This window comes from Pezoporus occidentalis, unplaced genomic scaffold, assembly GCF_034315485.1.
Source record: "Pezoporus occidentalis ecotype Australia unplaced genomic scaffold, CSIRO_AGI_Poc_V1 ctg153, whole genome shotgun sequence".
NCBI lineage: Eukaryota > Metazoa > Chordata > Aves > Psittaciformes > Psittacidae > Pezoporus > Pezoporus occidentalis.
In genome coordinates this window covers 1905972-1928473 of record NW_026913350.1, presented here as the reverse complement: position 1 = coordinate 1928473, position 22502 = coordinate 1905972, and the positions used below count along the sequence as shown (strand labels likewise).

General features: G+C 56.5%; 1 protein-coding gene and 1 long non-coding RNA gene across 38 annotated transcripts in view; one reads left to right on the top strand and one right to left on the bottom strand.

The window, feature by feature from the left end:
- Positions 1 to 801: 801 nt before the first annotated feature.
- The window catches only part of EPB41 (erythrocyte membrane protein band 4.1), an 87884-nt gene continuing 66183 nt past the window's right edge, over positions 802 to 22502 (top strand). For 15 of the 37 annotated variants that reach the window (XM_062611489.1, XM_062611482.1, XM_062611488.1 and 12 more), the window contains exon 1: positions 803 to 938. In XM_062611489.1, the coding sequence (XP_062467473.1) occupies positions 824 to 938 (115 nt within the window). In that variant the 5' untranslated portion in view covers positions 803 to 823. Of the gene's footprint in view, positions 939 to 10127; positions 10276 to 20799; positions 20958 to 22502 lie in introns of those variants that run through there. The other 22 variants (XM_062611461.1, XM_062611460.1, XM_062611462.1 and 19 more) reach the window with 8 other exon arrangements.
- On the bottom strand, positions 13584 to 16193 carry LOC134159971 (uncharacterized). Its single transcript, XR_009963378.1, has 2 exons — positions 16059 to 16193; positions 13584 to 13811 (listed from the first exon to the last, which is right to left on the bottom strand). It is a non-coding gene; the product is annotated as an uncharacterized LOC134159971 (long non-coding RNA).

Below are 22502 nucleotides of genomic sequence, written 5' to 3'. Positions count from 1 at the left end.
TTATAAATAACCCGGGAGCAGATGTAGGCAGGAGTCGGTGATGAGGGAGCCGGAGCGCCAGGGTTTTGTGGTGGCTTAACAGCTTATGGATTCATCCCTCACACCACATTAGGCAGGGGCTCCCCTTCTGCCACCCCGTGCTCTTCCTCCCCACCAACCCTTCCTCCTCCTCGTCGGGGGAGGCTCAGAGCTCCAGGGGGAGAGGCGGGTGATGGGGGGACAAGCTGTGGGGAGGAGGCACAGGGTCAGACCGGTGTCCCCAGGCACGTCCCCATGGGACACCCTGTCCCCAGGGTCACGCCAGGGCACCCACCCCAACCAGCCCAAGGGGCACCCAGTGCGAGTGCAGGGCCGCCAGCAGAGGGGGTGCTGAGGCCCATGGAGCGCGGTCCAGCCGCTCCGCTGCCCCTTATCTCCGGCAGCCACCTGCCCGCCCCCGATAGCCCAGGCGCGGCCCTAGCGCTGCTCAGGGACCCCGGTGAGCAGCAGGGACAGCGCCAGCCCCACCTCGGCTCCCACTGCCCTTACGGTGGAGCCCCCCATGGCCCCCCCCCAGCCCCGGGGGACCCCAAAACAGGGGGGAACGGGGAAAACGCCTCCGAAAGCCGCGGTTCGGGGACCCCGCGCTGCCCCTGGGACAGCGGCACCCGGGGGGCGCGCTTTGTCCTTATATGGGGTGGTGACGTCACGGAGCGCAACGCGGCTGGGACCCCTTGGCCCCGCCCCTTGGCCCGCCGTGACGTCACGCCGCCACCTGCCCGCCCCTCCCACTGCCGCGCCGAGCCGCCGGCCCCGCCCCTCCGAAGGGCGGTGGCGGCAGCCAATGGGCGCGGCCGGCGGAGCAGGGGGTGCGGGACGCGTGCTGACGTCAGCGGGGGCGGGGCTTGCGGGGCAGGTGGAGCAGCGCGGTGCGGAGCGGAGCCGGGACCCCGGCCCGGGTGAGCGCCATGGGGGGCATTTGGGGGGCACAGGGGAGGGTCTGTGGGGGGTCACGGCGCTTATGGGGCAGGAGGGGCCATAGGGGAGCAGGGGCACCTTGGGGGGGCTGTTGGGGGTCAGAGGGGTTATGGAGTTGGGGAGCTTTGCGGCTCCCTAGAGGGGCCTGTAATGGGTCAGTCTGGTCCCCAAGGAGGACTTCGGGTGCTCTGGGGCACATGGGGGATAGGCTGGTTATGGGGTGGGGAGCATGGGGGAGCCGGGGTACTTTGGGGTGTCTCTGAGAAGGTTGGGGCAGTTCTGGAGTTGGGGGATTTTTGGGGCTCCCTAGAGGGACCTGTAATGGGTCAGACCCCAAGGAGGACTTGGGGTGCTCTGGGGCACATGAGGGTCTGGGGGTCAGGCTGGTTATGGAGGGGTTACAAGGGGACATGTAGTGCTGTGGGGTGAGGGTTCTGTGCTGGGGTCAGGTGAGATGTGGGGTGAGGGGATGGGGGGTCTAGCTACGTGGGAGGTGTTTTAGGGTGCTCTGGGGTTTGGGGGGGGTCAGGCTGGGTGTGGGGGACCCACAGTGGGTCAGTTGTGGAGCAAGGGGGGTTATAGGGGCAACGGGGGGGCTGTGAGGCTGGGAGAGGCCCTGTGGTGTCAGGAAGCAGATGTGGGGTGCTCTGGGGTGGGGGGGCCCTGTGGGGTCAGGCTGGGTGTGGGGGGACTGAGGTGCCCTGGGGCTGTAGCAGGGCCCAGGAGTGGGGCTGAGCAGGAGGATATGGGGTGGGCAGGGCTGGGGGTGCTCAGAGGGGGCCCACAGTGGGCTCAGGCTTGGGAGGACAGATGGGATGCAGGTGGATGGGGTTCTACACCCTCCATAGTGTTCTTCCCACTGGTGCACCCTTGGGCAACCAGGTTCCCCCCCCGCCAGGCAGTTGGCATCTGGGTCTGGCTCCGATTTAGTGCTCACTGGGTTCACTCCTGCTCCACCTCGGGGCTCCCGCGTTCCTTCCCCTCTCTTCAAGACCCCTCTGCACCCACCGGGACAGCTCCCAAAGCTGCGGAGCGCCGGGGCCCTCCTCCTCTTCCTCCTCCCGTCAATGCTCATCCCAACGCGGATCGATGTCGCGCTCAATGGGGCAGCATTAAAACCTCTCCATCGACTTCTCCTCTGCACCGTCAGGAGCGGGGGATTTCTCTCCCCACATCCCCTTCTAGACCCGCCTGCGTTGTGCTGATGTTGCAACCGGAGAAGCGTGGGGCAGGACTCGGTGGTTCCTTGGTTCCTCCAATCTCTTCCCTTCCTGAATTCCACCCTCTTGCAGCCATAGCACCACGAGGGTGAACGTGCTCCGTGCCGGGGGTTCTGCCCTTCCCTGTGTCCCGGTGGGCTCGGCAGCGCCGTGGGTCCGAGCGCTTCCCATGGCTGGGGCTATCTTTAGGGCTGTGTTGCAATGGAGGGTGGTGCCTTGGCCCGGTGCTGCCGGCAGCCGCCTCCTCGCCCAGGGATTGACTTACACCAGGGTTCCCGCGTGGGAAAAGTCAACCCGTGCTCTGCTTGTGGGGCTGAGCCATAGGGTCAGGGTGTGCTGGCTGCTGCAGGGGTTGGCACTGGGCGATGCGAGGTCAGGCTGTGCAAAGGGGCGGAGGTTTGATGTGGGGGGGCCCAGCAGCCCCCCAGCAAAGTCACACATGTTTGGGCACCGTCCAGCAGCAGGACTGGCTGAGCCGGAGCAAATGGACACGGATGGGGAAGCCGGTGGGGCGAGGGAAGCTCTGCTGTCCCATGGGATTGGGGCGCCTTGGGCGCAGCCCTCTCCATCCCTCTGCTGCTCCCTTCCCAAGGCTTTAGCACAGGCAGGGATGCGGCTCCGGCAGAGCCGGGGTCAGGGCTGCCGGTGGCAGCGCGTGCGCTCCCCTCCTCATCCTCTTTCCGCTGGAGTAACCCCTTAGCGTGGCAACACCTGGAGCTCCGGGTGACACGGGGCTGAGGTTCCCCGTTTGCTTTCATCCTTCCCCCCGTGCCCCTGCTGGTGCTGATGGTGATGCAGCAGCTCCGTGCCCGGGTCTGCAAGGAGGCGGCTGGGACTCATGGAGCAGTTTGCGTGTCCCCACACCGGGTGTGCGGCTCCCCCGCTCCGAGACCCGGTGCGGATGTGGACGTGGGTCTCCCCCAGCTCATGGTGGTGCTGGCAGCTCCTCCTGTTCCTCACCCCAAGCAGGGCACATGCCTGGTGCGTGTCGCGATGGGAGCGGCGACTCAGCGGCAGCGCCAAGTCCCCCCATGGTGGTGCTGGAGCCGCTCTGCGGGCAGCGGGTTCCTCCTGCATCCCCTCGCTTCGTGCCTCGGAGGAGCTCGAGGCCTTCCCGAGAGGGTTTGAATCCCTGCCGAGGACTGAAAGTGCCTTCTCATGCGCCGCGGTGCTGCTCCGAGGCTCAGTCTCCTCCTGCAGCCTGGAGTCGCCGGCAGCCGCATTGCTCCGCACCGCGCGCCGGGGAGGGTCGCTCCCGGGCTAAGGAAAAGCATCGGCTCTTCCCCAGGGATGTGCCACTGATTTAATACAGAGAGAAGATTTTCCCGAGCCGCTCCCCATAGGGACCAGGCTGCAGGTGATCCTGCCCGGAGCGCAGATTCCATCTGCTCTGAGCAGTGTTTTACCTTCTGTGCGTGATCCCAGCCAGGGAAGAGGCTTAGGGCTATGGGGGCTGGAGGTTTGGGGTCACAAGTGGCTCTTGCTTGGCCATTCTGGGTGCTGCATGTTGGAGGTGTTGGGGGTGGGGAGGGAGAGACTCGCCCAGCATCAACCTGGAGCTCTCCCGCCCTGGGCTGCTCAGGAAGGGTGGAATGTGGCTGTGGTACCTTTTAGGTGTTTTTTCTTCACTAACTGATGATTACTGTGATGCTCTGGGTCAGGTTTCCTGCAGAGGGGCTGCAGCCACTCTCCATGCATAGACCAGGGGTGGGACCACAGCCAGTGCATGGGCACGGCCCCTCTGAGCGGTCTCACACATGGGATGCTCCGCTGGGGCCAGGGTGGGTCAGATCATGGCTTGGGGGGTTCATGGCTCTCGGGGTTTATGGTTCTCTTGGTCCATGGCTCTTGGAGTTCATGGTGCTCTGGGGGTCCCCTACACTGTGACCATCAGGGCCATGCCAGGCCATCCGCAGCTGAGCTGGGGGGGACAGCAGTGGTGGGCTCATGGGGCTGTGTGTTAAGGGGCTGGTGGGGTCCATCCGAAGCAGCCACGCGGTCTGTGTGCTTCTCCCCACTAGAGGCTGCTGATGAACAGAGCATTTCCCTTCCCTGAGCAGCGGGGTCTTGCATTTGCAGGGCTGAGATCCCGGCCTGAGCCTTTCCTGCTGATTCACCCTGGAGACAGCAGTGCCCGGTTCAGGGGCACATCTGCTCCCCGGCCAGGTCCACAATGGATCTCCCTACTTCATTGTCTTAATTAGGCAAATGCACTGGGACCATGTGTGAGGCCATCGCCAGGGGACACAGATCATGTGTGGAGCTGGGTACCAGGGAAGTGGCTCCCATCCTGCCTGCCTCTGGGGTGCCAGCGGGGTTTATCCAGCTGGGTACTGAGTGTGGAATGAGTCCAGCCTCTTGTGTTGTTTCTCTGAAAGATGTGTGTGCAGTGATAACCAGTTGAGCCCTCCAGCGTATCCCAGCTGGTGGAAAAGCCAAGGATTAAAGTGACGGAAGGGATACATCACTGCTGGGCAGGGGCACGGCGGCAATGTAAAGCCACCCTGCAGACACAAAGGAGACTTCTTCCAGGGCAGCCAGTTCAGTATCCAGCACCTGAGCAGGACTGAAAACAACTCCAGACCCTGGGAAGATGATTAATTCCATAAAAATGAGGTGTAAAATGAAAGGCAGTTGGGAATAGCTGCGGTGGAAAGTGCTTGGGAAGGGATTTGTGGTGCTGGGTACGGGCACGCGGTGCCAGCGGGTTCCCCAACAACAGCAGAGCGGCGCTTTACATAATCTGGGACTTGCCAAACAGGCTGGAAGGTCTGGAAAATCCTCCTGCCATTGTTTGTGCTCAGTTTGCTGAATTTCCTGGTTTGATCCGCGGGGCTGGAGCCTGTTTTGGGACCGCGCTGGAGGAAAAGGCGCTTTGAGCAGAGGGAAGAAAAGGGCGTTTGTGGCGTTTAATCCACGCCTGCTCCTCGGATGAAGCTGTTTGTTGTGGCTCACAAGAGGTTTGGAGCAGCTGCTCGCATCTTGGTCTATCCAATTAGCATGGTTTGTCTCCAGTCCTCCTCCTGATGCCCCCTGAGAAACCATCTGGGCTCCCGGCCTGAGTGCTCAGGGACAGACAGCACAGGTCAAACTGCTTTGTGCTGCCTGAGCCTCGTGCAGGTCAGACCCTGCTGCTTGGGGACAGCCCTAAAACTGCTCCTCGCTTGCAGGTCTGAGGAGGAGAGGCTGAGAGGGAGCTTGGGCTCTTCTGTGGCTGTGCTTCTGAGGCTGGAGGTGACTTCTGCTGCTTCCTGCAGCCAGGTGGCTTGGAGGCAGCAGGGAAAAGGCTGCCAGGAGGATGCTGAGGCTGTTGGGAACCAGCCTAAGGAAGGCCTGGCCCCTGGGAAGTGTTTTTTGGGGTGTAGGACTTGCCTTTGCTTTTCCATTTGCTCATCCCAAAGCCTTTCGCCAACACAAGGCCACTGACATCCTGTGTGCTGTTCACTTGAATGCTGTTAAAACGCTCTCTGCTCCTGTTTGTAAATAGGTGACTAAAAAACCTGTGGGAAGCCAGGGTTGGAAGCAAGAAATGAGGCTGAGTTTTTGCTGGTCCATTTAATGTGAGGCAAGTTTTGGCACCCTGGTGAGCAGCAAAAGAGGAGGAGGAGGAACCCTGGTCTGGTGGCACAAATACATCCCCTTATTAGAGGCGGCTTTTAACTCCTTTCATGTAGGTAATTGCATCAGGAACGCTTGACCTGAGCTGGGTTTGGGCAAGGGGGTGTGAGGCTTGCTGGGTGCTGGAAGCCTTCAGTGGCCCAGCTCTGAGTGCAGCGGTGTTAAAGCAGCCCTGGGGGGGACTGATGCCTTGCAGCATCGCTGTAGCCAGGGCATTAATACAGCTGATGCATTACAGCATCTATCATGCTGTACGTGACCTCTGGAGCTGATCCCTGCTTGGGGACTGTCCCCTGATTGTAGCAGGGCTTTAGGGCTACTTTAGGGCCTTGTATTTTTACATCTGCTCCCCAGAACCCCTTGGAGGTGGGTTTGTGGGCACTGCCAAACTCGAGGGCAGCTCTTTCTCTGCATTGAGGGTCTGTATCAGACAGATCAGCTCTGAGTCTCCTCCCTGCATCTGCGTGAACTCGGATGCTGAGCACAGAGTTGCAGGGGGCAGATGCTGCCCTGGCTGTGAGCCACGTTGGGCTCTAAGGTGGTTTCCTCTGTGTTGATGCCGTGCTGGAGATGCCTGTGTCTGACGTGGAGGTGAAACCTCTCCTGCGTGGATCAGCCACGGCCGATCTGTGTCTGTGAGGAGCCTCAGCAGGGGCTGCCAGATGAGATTGGTGCTGCTCAGGGATTTCCTCAGGAGGCTTTTAATAGCAAACGTGGTCATCGGTGTCATCACATCACTTGAAACCCATCCCTTGCAAACACCGGCTGGCAGCTGGGATGGTGCTGAGCAGGGATTCCATTCCTGTCAGGTTTTTCTCCCTAGTTTTGAGTATAAATAAGGTTTAAACCTATTGTTGGTGATGCTGACGTGCCCCTGGGCTCGGGGTGCAGCTCCTCCTGGGAGGCAGTCACAGAAATCCTTTCCTTTCTCAGGAAAGACTCTTGCACCCACACAATGGTCAGATCCTTCCTGGTGTCCTGTGCTGACAGATCCTGTGCCTCCATGGGTGCCAAGAGCCAGCCTTCTAGGAAAGGCAGCAGGGGCTGCTGTGGGTTTCCCTCACTGCTGCTGCCAGCCTGTGGGTGCTTGGTGCTTTGTGAGAGGTGCTGGGGCAGCGTTTGGAGCTGCAGATGGTTCTTGCTGGGGTTGCAGCACTGCTTGATCCATCCAAGCTGCATTTCAGTGGGAATACACAAGCTCTCCGAGCGCAGGATTGATCTCTGCTGCTGGCCAGGCTTTTTCCTGGTGCTGCTGGTTTTATTTCATAGAATCCAGCCTGGTTTGGGTTGGAAGGGACCTTAAAGCTCATCTAGCTCCAGCCCCTGCCACAGGCAGGGACACCTTCCACTAGAGCAGCTTGCTCCAAGCCCCTGTGTCCAACCTGGCCTTGAACACTGCCAGGGATGGGGCAGCCACAGCTTCTCTGGGCACCCTGTGCCAGCGCCTCAGCACCCTCACAGGGAAGAGCTTCTGCCTTATCTCCAACCTGAACTTCCCCTGTTTGTTTGAACCCATCACCCCTTGTCCTATCCCTACAGTCCCTGATGAAGAGCCCCTCTCCAGCATCCTTGTAGCCCCCTTCAAACACTGGAAGCTGCTCTGAGGTCTCCACACAGCTTCTCTTCTCCAGGCTGAACAGCCCCAATGTTCTCAGCCTGGCTCCGTATGGGAGCTGCTCCAGCCCCTGCTCATTCTTGTGGCCTCCCCTGGTCTTGCTCCAGGAGCTCCAAGTCCTTCTGATGCTGAGGACACCAGAACTGCACACAGTGCTGCAAGTGGGGTCTCAGGAGAGCGGAGCAGAGGGGCAGGATCCCCTCCTTCAACCTGCATCACGCTCCTGTTGATGCAGCGCAGGACACTGTGGGGTTGCGCCGACGCAGGGGCAGGTTCCCTGTAGCAGTGGAATGTGTTGGCAGCAGCAGCCTGGCGCTGGCCCTTTGCACCTTGCCTCCCTTGCAAACAGCCTGCAGAGCTCTCAGCTCTCTGGCCTCCTGCTCTGGCCGATAGGAGCCTGTTATCAGAGCTCAGCACTCCGTGGTGATCCCATCTCAGCGCTGAGCCCCGAACCACCGGGCAGCGCGGGGCTGGGTGAAGCAGCTCATTTGCACGGGGTGCTTAATTCTGTGTGCTTTAATCTCTGTGACCATCTGTGTCCCTGCCCGCGCTGGGGAGAGGGAGCTCTTGGGATTTATTCCAGGAGGTGAACATGGAGAGCCCTGCTGATTCGATGTGAGCTGGAAACTGCCCCGGGTCAAAGCAGGACGGCCTCATTAGCTCGGGGAGCAGTTGTTCCTGTGTCTTCAGGCAAGGGATGGATGTGTCAACTCTATCCTGCAGGCACATCCCGAAAAGCCACGGGGAGGGTGTAGGAATAAAAGGCACTTATGGAAAAGAGAGGCCTCTGTGCGTGCTTTCCCAAACCCAGAGGAGCTGTGATGGGCTTGGCTGGCAGCTTGCAGGGCTGGGGTCCCTCTGAGGAAGGCTGCTTTGGGTTTGGGGAGGAAGTTAATGTGTGAAGCATCTCCTGGCCGCCCTGCAAGCCTTGCTCCTGGTTGTGGCAGCCTTTGGGGTATGAGCCTGTGCCATCAGCAGCTCCTGCAGCGTCTGCCCTGGTGAATGCCACGGCTGGAGCTCAGATTTGAGCTTTAGAAGCTGCTGCTGGGGCTGGGGTGCTCGCACACAGCACCAAATGAGGGCACCAGTACCTATAGGTGGGCTGCAGCGGTTTCACTGGAGAGGGCTGCTGCTGATGGAGAAGCTTTGTTGCAAGCAGTGCCTGAAGTCTTCCTTGTTTCAGGAAGAGCCTGAGGCTCTGCAGCTCATCCCAGAGCCCCAGCCAGGACGCTCCTGACTGCAGACACGTGGCGCAGCAAAGGCAGTGCTTGCTGTGGGCTCTGTTGAGGAACGCCTGTCCCGTGGGGCAGCTCTGCCCCACTGAGGCCACTGCTGACACCCAAACCCGGAGGGAACGGTCCCTGCCCTGTAATTAAGCTCTCTCTTGCTCCTGTTTGCCCCACTAAGGAGCAGTCTCCTGGATGTGCTCCTTGCAGCTCCTCTATGGGATGGAGGTGTTTTCCCAGCCTTAAGCTGAAGGATTGAGGCTGCCTCTTGAAAGAGGAGCTGGTCTTCAGCTGCTGCCGGGCTCTTGGCATCAGTGGATGATAACACTTAAACAAGCAGCGCTGCAGCTGAATCACAGAATCAGCCAGGTTGGAAGAGCCCTTTAAGCTCACCCAGTCCAACCATTCCCAGCAGTGCCAAGGCCACCACTACCCCATGGCACTGTGGCCTCGTCTCCACGGTGTGTGAACACTTGCAGGGACAGTGACTGCAGCCCTGCCCTGGGCAGCCTGTTCCAATGCCTGAGCACCCTTTGGGGCAGGAATTGTTCCTCAGCTCCATCTAAACCTGCCCTGGTGCAGCTTGAGGCCGGTTCCTCTTGTCCCATCCCTTGTTCCTTGGGAGCAGAGCCCAGCCCCTCCTGGCTCCATCCTCCTCTCAGGCAGTTGTAGGGAGCCATCAGGTCCTCCCTGAGCCTCTCTTCTCCAGACTGAACCCCCCAGGTCCCTGACCCGTTCACATCAAATCCTCAGCAGTTTGGGGTTTCAGTCTCAGTGGAGATGGCAGTCCTGGGTGCCAGCATCACTGTGAGGCCACAGGCTTGTGCCCATCTTTCTGGTGTGGCTGTAAGGGAGCTGGCACCCTGCTGCACCACAAGCACTTGCCTGTGCACTCCTACCCAGTGATATCCCCCCCCCCGGACCGTCGGTGGGGCTGTGGTGTGGGCGGAGGTTGTGGCTGGGTTTCGGCCCCGACGCGTTGCTGCGGCTCAGAGCACCGCTGCTCTCTTGAATCACTCCATTTAGTTAATGATCCTTTTGTGGAGAGGATTAGGGTTTAGAGGCCCCTGGCAGAGCGTTAATTCAATTAAGCCCCTGGGTGTTCTGTGGAGGTTTCCACTAGAGGGCTCGGCCGGAGCCCGGTGCCGCTGGGGCCGTGTCCCTGCAGCGCTGGAGTTTGCACCGCAACTTATGTAAGGCTGGAGGAGCTGCCTCGCACCCTGCTCCCTGCCCCGGCGCTCCGCGGTGCCCATGCCCCGGCTGGGGCCGCAGCTCGGGCCGCCTGCGTTATCAGCAGTCGGTAACGTCAGGCGCGGGTGTTTTCCTTTCCTTCCTTGGTTTCCCTTCCTCCTGGCCCCGTCCGTGCTTGCGTTTCTCAGAAGAGGCTCGACGGGAACGCCTGGGTCCGCCTCCTGCGCTGGGGAGAGTCCGGAGCTGAAGTTTGCTTACAGCACCCCGGTACAGTGCAACTGTGAGCGATGGGCTTTGTGGCTTAAAGGGGTTTCCTGGAGGGGGTGTGGGGTTTTCCGTGTTTAACTGGCACTGGTCGTTAACCCGTGTCTCTTCTCCTTTCTTTTCTATCCCCGGGATGGATTCCGGTGCCTCGCCTGCGTGGTTTGCCCGGCTGCCTCATCTCTGGGTAAGTACCTGCTCCGTTAGCTCAACGGGAGGAAATAGCTGAACCGAATCACTTGCGCTTAACTAATGAACTGATCTATTTATTCTGTCTCAAACTCTGGAGCACTGATTGGTGTCAGGCAGCAGGATTTATCCTCTGTGTGTGTGTGAAGAGTTTGGATACTGAGAAGCCATTAATACAGCAGTTCCCAGGCTGAGTTTGTAACCTGAAGAAGCCCTAGCAGTAGTTTTTTGTGCCAGCTTGGGCTGCAGAGCACTGACCTGATGCTAAAAGCTCACTGTGTGCCTACAGGGGAGCAAGTGGAAGTGGGAATGGGTTTGGTAGTTCAAGGAGTGCTCCCTGTTCCTGCCCAGATGCCTCCTGACAGCAGCTGATGGTAAATCAGTGCTGTGGTTGTGTAAGGAGCCCTCTGCAGAGCCCTGGGCTGGATTCCACTTTGCAGATGTGCTGGGCTTTGCAGGGCACAGAGAGGAAGGAGCTTGAGGCTGTTCTGGCAGGAGAGGAGGGGACGTGCGTGTCAAGCTTGCAGAGGTAATGTCAGGCACTGATGTTCCCAGCTTGTGTTCACAGAGATCCTGCTCCACGTGGGGTGGAAATCATCCTGGTGGGGTGGATTCTTGTGGGTTGCCCTTGCCGAGGTTTGGTGCCTGCCCCTGAGCCCAGCTGCGAGGTGTGGTCTGTGTGTTAAAGCCTCTCAAAACACAGTGTGTGTGCTCAGGGTGGAGGAGAGCAGGGGTCTGCTTGGTAAAGCCGGTTCTCTGGGTGCAGCGGTGCCTTTGCACTGAACTTGCTATCGAAGTTCAGAAGTCCTGCTCAGCTTTCCCCTTTCCTGACCATCACCCTCCCCTAGTAATATCCTCTCCTCTCCCAGCAACAGAAAGGACTAAGTGTATTTAGAGCAGCTCCGCTCTGTGCCCAAGCATTGATGTACCAAGTCCCTGATGAAAGACTTGAGGGGAAAGCAGAGGAAGGTGCTAGGAGCAGATTGCCTTATCCTTAAACTCAGTATTCTTACACATAATAATGTGTACATCCTCAGCAGGGAGGGATGAATCGAATCCAAGCATAAACCTGTTGCTCTCACACAGAAGTCAGCAGAGCACTGTATTTGGAAGCTGAGCAGCTGTCTCCTGTTCTGAATGAGCTGTTCTTTGCTACCACATCTCCAAAAGAAGGATCCTTAATTAACTGGAGAACCTGCCTTGAGCAGAGGTGCTGAGCTCCAGCCCCACCAAACACCCAGCAGTCATTTGGATGCAGGATAAACCTCCTCCACACAGAAGGTGTAGCTGCAAGACATGCAGGCTGGCAGCGTGCTGGCTGGGGTGTTACTCCAGATAGTAGCTCCCAGTACTCCAGAGCTCCACAAGTGCTCACTTGTATGACTGCTGCACTGGGTTAGCAGGAGGCTTGCTTTGACCAGGACACTGGCTGATGCTCTTTCTCCTTCATGCCTGAGCCAGCCTTCAGGACACAGGCACCCATCTGGTGGTCACTGTGTGACAAGTCGCTGCTCAAGGGTGGATTTCCTCCTTGGGGAATGCTGGTAACCCGAACAGCCCCTGGCTTGCTTTCCCCAGAGCAGTGTTGCCATGGCTTCTGTCTGTGTGAGCAGTCTGTTGGCTTTCATGTGCTGCACAGATGGGACGGAGCTGCACTCCAATGGTCCTGCTTAGGAGAGGCTTCTGGGGGTTTGACCCTGATAGGAGATGGAATTTGCTGCTTGCTGAATACTTCATATTAATCTTGATCAGCAAACAAGGAAGCAAAGTGGTGCTTTGTTGGTGATGGCAAAGGTAAAGGTGCTGTGGTACACTTTCACAGGCAGCCCTGACCTTCATTCAGCAGTGAATACAACAGGCTCAGGTTGCTTTTCCACCTCTAAGCCTGGCTTATGTCTTAGGTAAACATAAAATGCATACGAGCTGTAGTAAGTGAATCTCCTCCCCTAGCCTGATAAGTGTTGGACATCAGTCCTAAAAGGAACACACCAGCAGCTTCCATGGAGGGAAGCTCAGGGCAGGAACGTGAAGGGAAATGCTGAAGGTGCAAGTGAAGCCTGTGACGTTTGAGTTGTGCTCTTGACCTTCAAGTTAAGATTCAGTGTGTTTCCTTTGTCTGAAGCCTGTCCAGAAAGTAAGTGTGGTGTGTCTAGGAATGGGCTGCTGCTGGGCTGGGTCTGGCTGTACATTGGCTCTGGTGATGCTGAGCGCCATGTGTTGTGGTCTTGAAGTTTACCTGTACATGAAAGTGTTTCTTTCTGGCCCTAAAATCATGGACACCTTGAGAAGGGCATTGCTCCATGGGGCTGTTGAACCACTGTTGTGTGTGAGCTCAGGTCTCCCCTTAACTCCTATTTATGTGTAGCTCAAAGAGGAAAAACAATGTCTCCTGCTTCTCCACCTTTCAGTGGGATTTTTGGCTTTGAACCTCTCCTCTTGGTTGAGAGTGGCTGAACATGAGCAGCTTGTGCCCAGGCAGCCAAGAAGCCACCAGCATCCTGGCCTGTATCAGCACCAGTGCGGCAGCAGGACCAGGGCAGTGGCTGTGCCCCTGCACTGGGCACTGGTGAGGCTGCACCCCGAATCCTGTGCTCAGTTCTGGGCCCCTCACTACAAGAGAGACCTTGAGGTGCTGGAGCGGGGCCAGAGAAGGGCAATGGAGCTGGTGCAGGACCTGGAGCACAAGTGTGATGGGGAACTGGTGAGGGACCTGGGGGGTTCAGTCTGGAGAAGAGAGGCTCAGGGGGGACCTGATGGCTCCCAACAACTGCCTGAGAGGAGGATGGAGCCAGGAGGGGCTGGGCTCTGCTCCCAAGGAACAAGGGATGGGACAAGAGGAAACAGCCTCAAGCTGCACCAGGGCAGGTTTAGATGGAGCTGAGGAACAATTCCTTCCCCAAAGGGTGCTCAGGCATTGGAACAGGCTGCCCAGGGCAGGGCTGCAGTCACTGTCCCCAGAGGTATTTAAAAGGTGTGTAAATGTGGTGCTCAGTGCCATGGGTTAGTGGTGGCCTTGGCAGTGCTGGGTTAATGGTTGGACTGGATGATCTTAAAGGTCTTTTCCAACCTAAACAAGTCTATGATTCTATGGGAATGCACCCCAGGGAATCTCTTTGGCTTGTCTCACCCCTTGAGAAGAGACCATCAGGATCCAATGTGGTGTCAAGTTCTAAGGCTGGCTTAGCTCAGTGGTTTCACTTCAGCGCTTTGTAAGGCAGTGAAATAGTTCTTATTGTGGGGTTTGAAATAGCAGTGCTGCCTTCTGAATTACCATCTAATTAATGAAAGCAAAGACTCAAAGGCAAGTGAGCTTTCTGCAGCTCTTGTTGCATAAGAAAAGCTGTTTTAGTTGACCTAAAAACCGACATTGAAAACCAACCTCAGCAGAGATGCTTTCCTCCCAGCTCTGCGGGCAGTTGGGAGCAGTTGCTCCTGTTCTTGGGGAGCCATTCATGTGGTGGCAGCTGCAAGCCCTCTTCAAAACAGCTCCTCCTTTGAGACTTGCTTCCCTCTCGCTTGCTGGTTGGAGGAACCCTGCTGTGGAGACAAATAGTTAGAAATAAAAGATGGCAGTTTAATGATGATCAGCTTCTTTCTGATGCAGGCTGTGGTGAGCGCAGGGGTAGGAGCTGCCTAGTGCACATCTCAGAGCTGTTGCTGTGTGCATCGTGTTGATGTGCAGCCTCTGTGGACCTGCAGAACACACTGAACTATGAGTTACATTCTTTCACTCAGTAACAAACCTTTTTGAGTGGGGATGACTCTCGGCAATTAACTGACAATGGCAATAGTGCAGCTGAAGCATTCCTGCCCTCTCCTCCCTGTCTCTTCATCCATACCTAGAGCTTTCCTCTACAACTTCTGATTTCCCTCCCCTTCCCTACTACTTGGATTCTGCCCCTAAATCTGAACTGCTCTGGGTTTTCTTTATGAAATGAGCATGGAAAGCTATGACCTTAAAGAAAGCCTCAGAAATGCTTTATTTTGTAAAGCTCCGGGAAAAGTGGCAGCAATGTGCTGCTCTCCTCAGGGATTTTGTCCTATTGATATTAATCTTTTTGAAGCTGGTATCCATGACTGCCAGTTCCAGAGGTTAATACACTGCCTTTCAACCAAGCTGGGAAGTCGTCTTTTTCAGTATGGGATATGGAAATGTGCAGCAATTAATCACTGTGCACCTGCAGAAGTGCCTGTGGCAGGCTGGGGCTGTGCTAGCTGCTGGGATCATCGGTAGAAAGGACTCGTGGTGACAAGTCTGATCCAGGCAGTGGCTAAAGACAAACCCTGCAAAGGCCAAGGAGGTAGCAGATGGGGGAAGCAGCATGGAACAAGGTAGTGCAGAGCTTCAGCTCTCATTTGTGGAAGGAATAAGCCTGTGCTCTGTTTAGAAGTTGTATTTGTTCTCCATAACTAAAGTCTTTATTAGATGAATGTTAGGTCTCGCCAGGTCTAGCCTGCACTCATGACCTGCTCTCAGTTTAGTGCTGGGTTCACAGCCTGGGTGAATTTGCTGCCCAGCCTTTGTATTACAAGTGGTGAGTTAGGACAGACCTGAGGGCTCTCTGCCGTGTACCCAGCTCTCATGTCGTGGTAGGTACACATCAGTCCTAAATAAACCTGGAACTTCTTGAAACTTCCCTTCCCTGAACCAGAGGATTTTATTAGGACAGGGGTGATGGGTTTAAACTAAGTTCAGGATTGATACAAGGAAGAAGCTCTTCCCTGTGAGGGTGCTGAGGCACTGGCACAGGGTGCCCAGAGAAGCTGTGGCTGCCCCATCCCTGGCAGTGTTCAAGGCCAGGTTGGACACAGGGGCTTGGAGCAAGCTGCTCCAGTGGAAGGTGTCCCTGCCCGTGGCAGGGGTTGGAGCTGGAGGAGCTTTAATGTCCCTTCCAACGCAAACCAGGCTGGGATTCTGCGATTTTATGATTTTGAAACTGAGGGATGCTCTTCACCCAAATAAAGAGTGTGACAGTGGAGAGACAGAGCTGTGCTCAGGCAGCCCCTGAGAAAGCTTCACCCAGTTGGTGTCTTTCTGTGGAGAAGCTGCAGTTCAAACCCCACCTCCCCGGTGTTATTTAAGTCGACATGAGCCTCTGCTCGCTGCACTTTCACTTCTCATCCATTCAAGGGGTAAACGAGCCCCTGACACCCTCTGTTTGTGGCGTGGCTCTGCTGCCTCCCTGCCTCAGGACCGGTCCCTAGGTGGCACTAACTGTTGGGTTTGGGTTTGTTTCAACAAAGCCTGCAGAGCAGAGCTTGGCCCCTGATGGAGTGACAGATGCAGCCCAAGCCAAGCTTGCTGCTCAGGGTTGGTTTAGGAGGCTGGCACAAGGGCTGAACTTCCTCCTGCTGCCCGAACAGAGAGGTTTCCAGCAGTGTCTCCTGGAATTTAAGGGATGGGGAGTCGAGCCTGCTCCTCTAGTTTGAGTTGTATCCTAAGACTTCCTCTCAATCCCTAGGGAATGAGCAACCAGCAAATGCTTGAAATGAGAGAGAGTTCAGAGGTCAGTGTGCTGGTAGTGGCTCTTGCCATGGATCAGTCCTTTTTGTGAGCTGTTTCTGGAGCTCAGGCTCATGGCTTTTCCTGAGCCTCTGCTACTTTTCTTCATAGCATCTCCTGTAATCTATTCTCGAGGCCTTTTAAAGCACTTTTGAGGTCCTTGAAGTGCAGCCACTCATGTGTTTAATATCTCCTACCCATACGTAAGGGGAAAAATATTTCTCTTTCAATGTAGAAACATTCAGTGGGAAAACTCGATCCTGCAATCTGAAGTTGACCTCCTCTAATCTTTAAATGGTGCATCTTGGCAGCAGTGTGCTTCACACGCTGTCTCTAAGCCCTGGAACAAAGCTGACTTTCCAGGGAGCTGTTCTTCCCTGCACTGGCACGCAGCCTGGAGGGAGCTGATGCTCTTCCTCTTCTAGTTGATTCCTCCTCTTGGAGCTTGTATCTGCTGTGAGAGAGACTGAAGTGAACATCAGCCTCCCAGAAACTGATGAAACCCACAGTGGGAGCTTTTTCCATCAATGAACCAGATTCTGGGTGGGATGGGAATTCCCTGGTGTACAGGCTTAGCTGTCTGGCTGTCCCCTCTGCCTTCCCCATCTCCCCAGATGCCTTCTGCATAAGCCAGCCCAGGACAAAAAGATGTAGTGGCTCCAAAACTAGATTCTGTTGCCCATGGGAAAGAATATGAGGTTTTAGTGTGGGAACACTGGCCTTCAAAAGGCCATGTTAAAACAACCAGCAAAGGAAAACACTCCAGTAGGAAACCACAATGGAAAGGAGAGGAGAAGCTGCTTTGATTTAGGAAAACTTGAAACTAACTACTCTGTTCTGGGGAGCCCCCCCTGCAGTCCTGATCCAGCTCTGGGGCAGCAGCACAAGAGGGACATGGAGCTGTTGGAGTGAGGCCAGAGGAGTCCATGGAGATGCTGCCAGGGCTGGAGCAGCTCTGCTCTGGAGCCAGGCTGAGAGAGCTGGGCTGGGGCAGCCTGGACTCCTGATGAGAGCTGTGCCAGGGGCTGCAAGAAAGCAGAGGGGCTTTGCTCTGGGGCCAGGCCATGGCTTTAACCTGCCCGAGGGGAGACTGAGATGAGCTCTTAGGCAGAAGCTCTTCCCTGTGAGGGTGCTGAGGCGCTGGCACAGGGTGCCCAGAGAAGCTGTGGCTGCCCCATCCCTGGCAGTGTTCAAGGCCAGGTTGGACACAGGGCCTTGGAGCAAGCTGCTCCAGTGGAAGGTGTCCCTGCCTGTGGCAAGGGGTTGGAACTGGATGAGCTTTAAGGTCCCTTCCAACCCAAACCATTCCATGATTCTGTGATGCCAAGTGGGATTACAGTAACAAAATCACTTAGTCTCTTTAATTATGGAGAGTGTTGCTTGGCCCTTTAATGAGTCACTCAACAATGAATTGATTGTTGGTTTTGGAGAGGGCTGTGATGGGCTGGACTAGATTTAATCTTTGTTAAATACTTGATATGGAGCCAGGTGTGTGTAGATGTCCCAGGTTGCCTTCACCATGTGCCCACATGTTGTAGCAAAGCAGTGCAGCATGTTCTAGCTCTTCATGAAAACGTCTGGAGTTTGCAGTTCCTCCTGTCAGAGGCTTTTCCTGGCCGTGGATCCCGCTGTGCCTGCTGCTTTGTGTGCTCAGTGGAGGGGTGAGCATGGGGAAAACCCAGTGTGAGCTGAAGCACTCCTTCCTCCCAGGTGAATCATTTACCTGCAGTATCTTTGTTCCCCATCACTGGGTTACAGTAAAAGGAAACTCGTGAAGGTGAAGGGAGATTTCCTTTAGACCTCATCCCAGCCTTTTGCTGTCAGCCAGAGCACTGCTGATGGTGAGAGGAGATCTTGGAAGAGGAGCCAAGGGCAGAGGGCCAGTAGCTGGTGAAACAGAGCCACCTGCTCTCCTCCCACCTTGTTTGCTCTTCTGAAATGGCTGCTGCTGCTCTGCAGACCTTTGCTTGCTGAAAACTCTGTGAACGTGGCACTTAAACTGAATGTGGTCTGTGCACACGTGTGTGATGGAGACACAGCCGGCTTAGTGAGAGCAGTGGTGGGTAAAGGATTCCCTTGGGCAGCTGCATTTCTTTGTTTTCCTACATCTTGGCGTAACCCTGAGTATTTCTCCTCACCTTAAATCCTGCTTGCTTTGGGGGAGGGAGAGACGGAGCCAGTGCAACACATAATTCCTTTGTTTGGATTGGGAATTCCTCACGGAGAGGAGACTCTGTGGCATTTATTGTAGCACCAGGAAGGCTCCAGGCACAGCGTTCTCCAGCACCGGTGTAAACTGGGAGTCCTGTTTTACCACAGGTCCTGCCAGTAGCGCATCCCTCAGGGGCCTGCGGAGCGCTGGATCACCTTACAGAGGATTTCTTTAATGAAGAACGTACTTGAGCTGGATTTAATCTACTGTCTCGATGCTCTTAAGATGCTACAGCGTGTACTTGTGAGCTGCTTGCATGTTAAACAGGCACAGGGTAGGGCTTGGCATCGTGTTCTGTTGTGACCCAGCTGATATGCACTGACTGAGCCCATCGGGATCCAAGTAGGCTGTCAGCTTGCAGGGAACAGCTTCTGCCTTGGAGACCACAAACACATGCCTAAAATGAATATAATTCCTCTCCTTATTCCTATATCCAGCAGCCGAATACCAAGAAATCCTGACTTATTGAAATAATTCTCTCTAATTGACTCCTATAAAGTGACTTAAATCCAGCTAGGGCTGGGAGAGTTCTTTACATATTTGCAATCCAGGCTTGGCATGGGGTAACTGTTCTTATAGTGAGGAATTTAAGACATTTCCATTACTTCCTATGGGATTTCAGAGGTCAGTTTGGGGCTGGGGAGGAAGGAAAAGGTTAGAAGTGAAGCTGCTGGTTTGCAGCAGCAGCATGGTGATAGTGGTGGTGTTTCCATATGCACAAGAGTGATTTTTTGGGGTGGTTTTTCTTCCTGTTCTCTGCTCCTTTCAAAGGCATTGCTTTGGGCTTGGTTCAAATCCCCTGCCCCAGGAGAACATTTTAAAGGCATTCTTTTTGTGGCATGTGCTGCTTTTTGTATCCGATGACTCCACTGCACTGAAGTTCTTGTGCCATTCGAGCTCTTGGCCATTTGCTTGGGACCTGAAGAGGTAACGGCGTATTCTGCCCTCGTGCACAGCGTGTGTGGCAGCTTGCACCAGTGCTCCCCCGTGGAGAAATGCCTCACCTGGGACATGACAGCTCCAAAGACGGGAGCTGCTGCTCTGTGCACTCAGATGGTGGCAGATGGAGTTGGGGATCATCTGGGGAGCTGAGCATGGGGGATGACGTGCTGCGTGGTGTTAAGTCACCACTTGGATGTGAAGTTTGTGTTGCCCTGGTCTCTCATCCATGTAATCTGCCCTCTGCCTGTTGTGGTGAAGCAGCGTGGCTTTGTTTGCTTGCTTAACTGCAAGAAGCTGTTGCCAATCCCTCACACCCCAAAATCGTGTTTTTCTCCTTAAAGCCCTCTGGACTCATGGTTTCTCTTCTGGCACAGTGCGTTTGCAGGGTGAGCAGTAGCAAAGGCAGTAGTTGGGGTGGTGGGTCAGCACCAAGCATCTCAGCCTCCTCCATTCACAGCCAGGGCTATCATAAGGTGTTCATTTAATGCTGTGGGGAGTGAAGTCAGAGCCTCAGGGGAACTGTCTGTCCCTGGTGTTAGCAACGACTTGGGGCCACCAGACCTTTCCCAGCCTGTGTCTTTGAATCAGACGAGACCAGGGAAACCACCAGATAGTCCAGATTTAAGGCAAGAATCTCACTATTCCATACCATTAAGGAGCTTTTTGGAAGAGATCTCAGCAGCGAGACAAGGGGGGAGCTGCTCCATCCTGCGTGTTTTGGCAGAGCTGTGCCATAGAAAGAGAGAGGAGAAGAAATAGCAGCGAGAAGCACATTAATTTGTCTAGAAAATGGGGTTTGGCTCCCGTTCAGCACGTGTGTTCTCGGTGTGTGAGCGGTTCCCCCTTGGTATGTACTTAGGGAAGGCTTCAGCATGAGGTGAAGGTGCCGCAGCCAGGGTGTGCATCAGCCCTGATGAAGAGGTGGGGATGCTGGAGGCAGTTGCTCGTGATGCAGGCAGAATAATGTGCCCAAGAGCTTCATTCTCTTTGGGACACAAACAGAGGTGCCGCAGTTCCTTGTCTCTGCTGGGATTCGGTGCTCAGAGCGGGTCGGGCTGGCAGCAGCCTCACTGGAGCCACAGGGAAGCTCCAGTGGGAATGTGGGGAGCGTTTTGCTCTGCTGCACATGGCAGCAGGAGCTGGACAGCTCTGGTGGGTGAAAAGAACTCGTAATTTGGCTGTAGGTGAGGAAAACGCGCTCGGTGCTGGCTCTTGTACGGCTCTCCTGTGCGGTGCTCCTGTTGCTGTCCATTCACCTGCGAGGCTGAGGGGTTTCATTGCTGACCGGGTGCTCTCCATGGGCTGAGGAAGCTCTCGGTTCCTATGGCGTTGTGTTTAAATAAATAAGCACCATCACCGCCCCCGTTCCTCCCTCAGGAGCTGGGCACAACTTTCTCCGGGAGACAGCGAGCTGTATTTAATATCTAGGTCATGGCGGGAGGCGAGAGCCGCCGCTGCTCCGCGGTACCGGCAGCCTGGGCCCCTCCTGCGCCTCTCGTACCGGTTCCGCCCGGCCACGGATGATCGCGGCCCTTTTCCTTCCCCCTTCTCCCCGCATCGGTTTATGGCCGGGCCGTGCTACCGGGCACCCCGCCGCTTCCTCCTTCCCCCCGCCCGCGGTGTCGCAGTGCCCGGGCTCGGCGGCCGCGGGCGGCCCCTGAGGAAAGGGAACGGGCGGGGGGGGGGGGGGGGTGGCGGGAAGCGCTGAGGGGGCGCGCGCTCCCGCTCCCCCCTCCTCCTTCCCTCCCCACCGACCGCGGTTTCCCTTCCACCAATAGCGAGGCGGCGCTGGCGCCCCGCCCCTTGTTTTCGGCCAATGGGAACTTACTACAGTGTTGTGGGAGGCGGGGCTGGCCGGGAGAGGGGCAGAGCGGCGGCGGCGGGCGGCGGCAGCGGCGGAGGCTCTACACGGGCGGAGCGGAGCGGGCTGGGCCTGGGCCGGAGCCGGAGCGGCGCGGAGCGGGCCGGAGCGGGGCGGCAGGACCCCGGGGTGCCGCACCGGGGGGGGGCTCTGCGCGGCCCGGTAAGTGCGTGCGCGTGTGTGTGCGCACACGGCGTTATCTGCGCGCGGATGGCTTTAGCGCGGGGTGTCCGTGCGTGCGGGGTGTGTGTGTGTGTGTGTGCGCGGAAACGGCGTTATCGGTGCGCGCCCGCGGTCTGTGCTACCGTGTAAGTGCTTGTGTGAGCGGTGTGTGTACGCGGGGTGTCTGCGCGGGCACGGGAGCGTGTTCATGTGTGCACGGTGTATGTGTGCGCCCTGTTCATGTGTGCACGGTGTGTGTGTGCGCCCTGTTCATGTGTGCACGGTGTGTGTGTGCGCACTGTTCATGTGTGCACGGTGTGTGTGTGCGCACTGTTCATGTGTGCACGGTGTATGTGTGCGCACACAGTGGGTGTTCATGTGTGTACGGTGTATGTGTGTGCACACAGTGGGTGTTCATGTGTGCACGGTGTATGTGTGCGCACACAGTGGGTGTTCATGTGTGCACGGTGTATGTGTGCGCACTGTTCATGTGTGCACGGTGTATGTGTGCGCACACAGTGAGTGTTCATGTGTGCACGGTGTATGTGTGTGCACACGGTGTTCGTGTGTGCACGGTGTATGTGTGCGCACACAGTGGGTGTTCATGTGTGCACAGTGTATGTATGCGCACTGTTCATGTGTGCAGGGTGTGTGTGTGTGCATGGTGTATGTGTGCACACAGTGTTTGTGTGTGCACGGTGTATGTGCACACAGTGTTCATGTGCACACACAGTGAGCGTTCATGTGTGCACAGTGTATGTGTGCGCACACAGTGTTCGTGTGTGCACGGTGTACGTGTGCGCACACAGTGAGTGTGCTCGTGTGCATGGCGTGTCTGTGTGACACAATGTGTCTGCACACACATGGTGAGCGTGTTCATTTGTGCACAGTGTATCTGTGTGCACACAGCATGTTCATGTGCGCATGGTATCTCTGTGTGACACAGTAAGCATGTTCGTATGTGGTGTATCTGTGCACACGGTGAGCATGTTCGTGTGTGCACGGTGTATCTGTGTGCACTCAGTGAGCGTCTTGATGTGTGCACAGTGTATTTGTGCTTGCATGGTGTATCTGTATGCATGCATGGTCTCTGTGCACTGTGCGTGTAAAGGATACATGTGTGTGGATTTGAATGAGTGGTCTGCACGCGTGCAGTGTATGTGTGTGGTGGATGTGGGGTGTATGGTGCATGCCACTGTGGTCTCTCCATGCATGCTCAGTGTGTGTGTGCACTGTGTCTCTGCGCACAGAGCTCCCTGTGGGGTGCGTGTGTCATGGAGAACGAAGCTGAGAGGCTGAGGCTCAGCTGGGGACGGGTTCTGTGGGAGTGAGGAACAGGGACACAGCGGGATAGTGGGACCCAGCACAGGGGAGCTGACACCCAGGGTCCCCCCTTGCCAGGGCTGCTGGTGGCCAAGCTAGTGTCTGCAGCTCTGCCCAGAGTCCATTGTGCAAGAGAAGGAGGAAGGAGACACGGTGGGGAAGAGCTCCGGATTCTGCACACTGGTGGAGCTCCACTCGCCCACCCATGGGGTGACCATGGGT